This window comes from Schistocerca nitens, chromosome 7 (genome assembly GCF_023898315.1).
Source record: "Schistocerca nitens isolate TAMUIC-IGC-003100 chromosome 7, iqSchNite1.1, whole genome shotgun sequence".
Classification (NCBI taxonomy): Eukaryota; Metazoa; Arthropoda; class Insecta; order Orthoptera; family Acrididae; genus Schistocerca; species Schistocerca nitens.
The window spans coordinates 283835488-283842732 of record NC_064620.1 but is presented as its reverse complement, the minus strand read 5'-3'; the positions used below and the strand labels follow the sequence as shown (position 1 = coordinate 283842732).

General features: G+C 37.9%; 1 protein-coding gene across 1 annotated transcript in view; it reads right to left on the bottom strand.

The window, feature by feature from the left end:
- Nucleotides 1-324: 324 nt before the first annotated feature.
- The window catches only part of LOC126195575 (muscle-specific protein 300 kDa-like), a 50377-nt gene continuing 43456 nt past the window's right edge, over nucleotides 325-7245 (bottom strand). Inside the window, exons 19-20 of the mRNA XM_049934201.1 lie at nucleotides 5956-6020; nucleotides 325-1920 (exon numbers count right to left, since the gene is read on the bottom strand). Of these exons, the coding sequence (XP_049790158.1) occupies nucleotides 1701-1920; nucleotides 5956-6020 (285 nt within the window). The 3' untranslated portion in view covers nucleotides 325-1700. The remainder of the gene's footprint in view (nucleotides 1921-5955; nucleotides 6021-7245) is intronic.

Below are 7245 nucleotides of genomic sequence, written 5' to 3'. Positions count from 1 at the left end.
TACATCGCAAATGGGGAGGGGGCTAGACTGGAAAGTTTCAGTACAGAATTTTTGTCAACTACCCTCATATGATTCTTACGTATTTTAAAGATCTTTTTCCCATTTTTAGATCATTGTGTTACCCCATCTTCCTACCCTCCCCTCAGTGGTCACAATCCTCTTCACAGTAATATGTTTCATGCTTCCCTGAATTGTTTTCCTCTCTTTGTTACAGCCACTGTTTCTTATGAAAGGAATACTGAAGAATTAGTTTCCTTTTCAAAGATATAGTGAGGGAGATGATTTAGGACATCAGGAAGAAAATTTCATTATAAAAGACACAGATTTTTTAATGTCAACATATTTATTTCTTTTAACTGTAAATACCACAAACCTGCTAAGCTCTTCGTTATAAAAATACAATAAAATGCAAGAAGTAAACAAGCAGGAAGTAGTGTTATTTCTGTATCTATAGCCGTAGCCCACAGCAAAAGGACCACAAAAATATTAATTACACACAAGAAGTTTATGAGATTATAAGGTACAACAGAATATCTTTAACAAAAAAAAATAAACATTCCACAAATACACAAGAGGTGAATTCAAAGTGGACTGGACACTTTTGTTCATTCTGCGGGAGGAACACAGAACCTGTGAGCTGGAGAGCTTACTCACAGGATTGCCGAGTTCCTCACCACATAACTACAGAATTCCTCCCTTATGTTCAGAGTGTTCCACTCCTCTGGACATAACACAGGAATTCTTGTAGACAGAACAAAATCTTTTCCACAGAGCCACCTCTTCACATAAAATTTGCAAATACAAACAAAACAAAAGGAAATACAAGCTTCACAGCTATCCCCTGATATACAGAAAGCGATTCTCATTTATAAAAAAGTATCATCCTTCAAATACCAAATATTACAATAGGTGCACGTCTTTTTTTGCATCTTCATATTCATTAAGAATATCATCCTTTATGTACAATAACAATTACAGAATTATTATACAATATATAATCAATCGCTGAATTTACTTTCGACATTAAGTAACAATTGCTACCAGGAACAAAGTTCTGTAAAAAAATAATTTTATAAGCACATGGAAAGAAGCTTATCAGATCAACATGAAGATAAATGATCTATTTATAAACTAACAGGAAATATCATTGTAACATAAATGCAAGTTGGAAATGAATCATTGTATAATGATCCGTAACGTATCTTGGCATCTGCTTTGCAGAGAAACAGCAGTATACTAATAAAGTCTTTTAGCGACAGTAAGTACCTTGATGACCCTTATATCAAACTGACTTTTCTGTCATAAAGTCAATCTCATCAAGAAAAATCTGGGAGTATTAACATGGAAGAAAGCAGTACAATATTCAAGCTAGAGTTACTATTCAGTCTATTTTTCTTTGAGAAAATTTATACATTCTCTTGATAAAAATAGAAGTTCTATGTTTATAATTAAACTGGCTTCCAAAGATTTTTTCAGGTGTTACAGTTCTTGCTCAGTAAGACAAAACATCTCCACAAGAGACTCCTAAAGGTCACAAACCTTCAGTTTTGTACCTGAAGATACACAAACATATTTTACAATCTGGCATCTGTAACAGATCACCTGCAGCCCTAACTTTATCAGCTGTACAATCAGAACTGATATCCATGGAAGTACTTAGTATTAATACAATTTTATTAAGAAAGATTCTTTTTTTTAATTTATACAGGTGGTGGCCCATTAGGATAGCGGAGCATTGGCTCCAGGCCACGTGCAAATGTATTGCTCAGGTTGCAAGCATAGTCTTCTTCACCTGTTGGAACCAGAGATGCAACCCCTAATAACAGTAGCATCAGTGCCTGGATGGGCAATGATGCACGTATGACACGGCCGAGAAACCGGTATCCACGTGTAAGTACACTTGTGTCCATGTCCGTGTCACTGTAAAGTGTAAAAAAAAAAGTGTTAAGTTTATTTCATACCTGTGCCACTGAAATATTTTGTTGTGCAAAAACTGAAGGGGTAAAACATACACACTGATATGAAACTTCCTGGCAGATTAAAACTGTGTGCTGGACCGAGACTCGAACTCGGGACCTCTGCCTTATAGGCAAGTGCTCTACCAACTGAGCTACCCAAGCACGACTCATGCCCCATTTCACAGCTTTACTTCTGCCAGTACTTCGTCTCCTACCTTCCAAACTTTACAGAAGCTCTCCTGCGAATCATGCAGAACTAGCACTCCTGAAAGAAAGGATATTGCGGAGACATGGGATATTGTGGAGACATGGCTTAGCCACAGCCTGGGGGATGTTCCCATACACACTGACACTCAATGGCAGTAAAAAGGGTGTACTTCTAAATGAATAGCATTTAAACAACAATATAAAAATAATAAAACAACTGATCTGTCCAAGCCTATTTTTGCTACATAACAAGAGACCTACACTCTCATGAAAAGCAAATAAGAAATTTTATTTCAACATTCAAGTATTTTGCACTAATGCGATCCTACCCCTTTTACAGCAATGATCCCAGTCACCATTCCTTGCCATCTCCAGTTTTAATCTCAGGACATATCTCAAAGTAATTGCTTGGGCTATATCTTCAATGATGCCATTGTATCAGAGTTGGAAAGAACAAATGGAATAGTGTGTTATCTGAATGCACATTCAGGGTGCAGAGCCCAAGGAATAAGAAATGAGGATTATGCATGCTGGATAAACAAATTAAGAGAGTTTTTATTTGGTATTATGTCAAAGACATGCACAGTAATTCAGAGCTGTCCCAACATTTACTTAAATATAAAAAAATAAAACCACAAATGTGAAGACATCAGTAATTTGACTTTTTATAGTGTACACTCCAGACAAATACTCTGGAAATGATTTCCTTAAATTTATATCCAATGTTAAAATATTTCTGTTTTTCAGAAAAGTTTTTCTTGCTATTGCCATTCTGTATTTTTCTTTTCTCTTCCTTCTGCTGCTGTCAGTTATCTCTTTTCAAAACACTATCTATTCCATAAACTGACCTTTCAAGTCCTTTTCCACATCTGGCAGAATTACAATGTCATCCCTGGTTCTTAAAATTGTTAATTCTTCTCCCATAATTTTAATTCTCATTCCAAATTTCTCCATAGTTTCAGTTACAGCTAACTTTATGCACACATGGAATAACATGGGGGCTAAGCTACAACTACTGTGTTCCTCACTTCCTTAGATTCATTTGAAGTGCAGTCTTATTGCTGTATGTTGTTGTTGAAGTCTTCAGTCTGAGGATGACTTTGATACACCTCTCCATGCGAGTTTATCATCAACAAGCCTCTTCATCTCTGCATGATTACAACAACCTACATCCCTTTGTATCTATTTACTGTATTTAAGCCTTGATCTCCATCTATGATTTCTACCAATCACACTTCCATCCATTACCTAACTGGCAATTCCTTGATGCCTCAGGATGTGTCCTATCAATTAATCCCTTCTTTTAGACATTTTGTGCCACAATCCCCCACCCACCCAATTTGATTCAGCACATCGTCATTTGTTATTCAATTTACTCATCTAATCTTCAACATTATTTCTACAGCATCACATTTCAAAAGCTTCTATTCTCTTCTTGTCTGAACTGCCTATTGCTCACACCCCATTTCCTTACAAGGCTACACTCCAGACAAGAACCATCAGAACACTTAAATTTATATTAGATGTAAACAGATTTCTTCTTTTTCAAAAATGCTTTTATTGCTATTTCCAGTCTGCATTTTACGAGGCGTGCTTTTTTAAATAAGGTCTGTTCGAACACAAGTACACAATGAAAGGTTATTTCAAACAAGTAAATTTATTTTCAGAAAGTGCATACTTCACTCTATTTTTTGACATAGTTGCCAAGTTCGTTCAAACACGTATCATACCACTCAATCAATTTTAAAATACCCTCTTCATAACTGCCGTTTTCAAGTCATCGGCATCATTGTAACGGTTGCCACTGAGGTGTTGTGTGAGGTGGAGGAACAGATGGTAATTGCTCTGCGGAAGATCAGGACTGTAGGGTGGGTGATCTAAAACTTCCCAGCCAAAACTATCCAATTAATCGCAGGTCTGACCTGCAGTGTGAGGTCTTGCATTGTCATGGAGAAGGGCAATTCCCTTTGTCAGCATGCTGTATCTTTTGTTTTGAATCGCTCTGCGTAATATGCAAAACCCATGTTTCATCTCCAGTTACGATCTGACTCAAGAAGCCATCACTTTCTTCGTGATAACTAGTCAAGAACTTCATTGCACACTCAAATCTTTGGTTTTTGTGGTCCTCTGTTAGGAGTTTTGAGACCCAATGGGAACACAGTTTCCTAAACTTTAGGTGTTCAGAAACAATGTTGTAAAGCATAGAACAGAACCGTACAGGTTAGCTACAGAGCTGAAACTGAGCACAGTTGTTCCTGAGGTATGCCGGTACAAGATTCATGCGCTCGTAGCAGTATGCGCGTGAACTACTAGTGTCTACAACAAAACAGACCTTACTTAAAAAAGCGCCTCGTATACTCGCACTACTTTGTCTATCATAAGCTATTTTGCTGCTAACACAGCAAAACTCCTGATATAATTCAAATACATTTCATTGCCCTTGTTTTACTTTGGTTAATCTCCATTTTAAAATTTCTTTTCAAGACACTATTTATTCCGTTATACTACTTTTGCAAGTCATTTATCACATCTGACAGAAACTACAATGTCATCATCAAAGTTCAAAGTTTTACTTTCTTCTCTCTGAACTTTAATTCCAAATCCCCCCCACAGTTTGCTGACTGTACGGCCTGATAACAATGGGGACAGCCTACAACCCCATCACATTCACTTAATATACATACTGAATGACATCGGGGTATGCTGCAACTCTGTCCAACTACCTTCTTAACTACAGCTGATCTCCCATATCATTCTACTCTTATAATTGCAGTCTGGTTTCTGTATAATTTGAAAATAACCTTCCATTTCCTGTATTTTATCCCTGCTACTGTCAAAATTTCAAAGAGAGTATTCCAGTCAACATGGTAAAAAGGTTTTTCTAAAGCTAGAAATGCTACGCCTTTCGATGACCTATTTTCCAGGATAAGCCATAAGGTCAGTATTGCCATGTGTATTCATACATTTCTCTGGAACCCAAACTGATCTTCCTTGAGGTTGGCTTCTAGCGGTTTTCCTGTTCTTCTGTAAGTAATTTGTGTCCATATTTTGCGACCATGATATATTTAACATTCTTTCATCTCTGATACATCTCTAATATGAGACACACTTTTGTCCTCGGGCGTACCTTTGGGCTACAACATACTGCACGTCTCAATACGACTCCAGTAATACATTAAATTATGGCTTGCCTCCGATGGATGGGTGAATTCTTTCTCAGGTCAGGATAAAATAATGACTACTATCTCCAACAGGACAATAAAAGTGGATTCAGTTGAGGCGACTTAGTGGTTGTATGTCTGAGAGAAAAGTGCAGAAACACAAAGCTAGTAAAATCTATGTGGTGTTACATGTGTCCATGCATACATATCAATCAGTTTCAGATCAGTGTTTGGCTCTTCCTGTTTATGTTTACTGACATTTGATTTAAGATATTCAGTAATCTGACCATCAATAATCACCACAGCATAAGATTACACATACTACATCTTTTCAAACTTTTCTCATAATTGTCATAACATGTTTGCTGGGCTATCCAAACAAAGGATAAAATTATCCAAGGTAACACATTTCCTCATTTTCACACATTTGTCCAATATATCAACTATTTTTCCTTTTACAAAACTGGTATTTGCTATATGGTGGTTACCTTCAAACACGAAGAGATACTTTCCTATGCGTATCTGGATGTTAACATTCTCAGAGTAATCTAAAATAATATTACAGCTTTTGTTATGCAAAGGTGCAGTGCAGTACAACGGACACGACATGCTGGCTATTTGTCACCTACCTTCCTTGTTGCTGGTCACCATGCAATGAGACATCAGCTTGGCTGCTGGATGTCTGGTTCACAAGCTGTAGAAAAACAATAAAAAGTGCAGAACCAAATCAACTGTGCAAACACTAGATACATTACTTTTTAAACTGTGAAAGTTTCTGATATATGTTTTCTAGAATACTGTGCTTTGCAAGTGAATAATACGCTTCATCTATGAGCTCTGTAAATATCTACCCTTTAAATAAGCCAATATTTTAAAGAAATTTTCTTCAGTCGAAAGAGCATACCTAAATTTCATTAAACTATGTGATGTGTATTGTATAAAATAAGTTGCCCATGCACTCCACAAAACTATACACAATACGAGTAACAAGAATGGTACAGAAATCCATCAAAGTTCATATCAGGAACTCATATGTAAGACAGAAAAAAGAAATAGACGAATGTGGGGAGGGGGGGAGGTGGTTGTAGAGGAGGGGAGAGAATCAATATACAGGGTGTTTCAAAAATGGCCGGTATATTTGAAACGGCAATAAAAACTAAACGGGCAGCGATAGAAATACACCGTTTGTTGCAATATGCTTGGGACTACAGTACATTTTAGGGCGGACAAACTTTCGAAATTACAGTAGTTACAATTTTCAACAACAGATGGCGCTGCAAGTGATGTGAAAGATATAGAAGACAACGCAGTCTGTGGGTGCGCCATTCTGTATGTCGTCTTTCTGCTGTAAGCGTGTGCTGTTCACAACGTGCAAGTGTGCTGTAGACAACATGGTTTATTCCTTAGGACAGAGGATTTTTCTGGTGTTGGAATTCCACCGCCTAGAACACAGTGTTGCTGCAACAAGACGAAGTTTTCAACGGAGGTTTAATGTAACCAAAGGACCGAAAAGCGATACAATAAAGGATCTGTTTGAAAAATTTCAACGTACTGGGAACGTGACTGATGAACGTGCTGGAAAGGTAGGGCGACCGCGTACGGCAACCACAGAGGGCAACGCGCAGCTAGTGCAGCAGGTGATCCAACAGCGGCCTCGGGGTTCCGTTCGCCGTGTTGCAGCTGCAGTCCAAATGATGCCAACGTCCACGTATCGTCTCATGCGCCAGAGTTTACACCTCTATCCATACAAAATTCAAACGCGGCAACCCCTCAGCGCCGCTACCATTGCTGCATGAGAGACATTCGCTAAAGATATAGTGCACAGGATTGATGACGGCGATATGCATGTGGGCAGCATTTGGTTTACTGACGAAGCTTATTTTTACCTGGACGGCTTCGTCAATAAACAGAACTGGCGC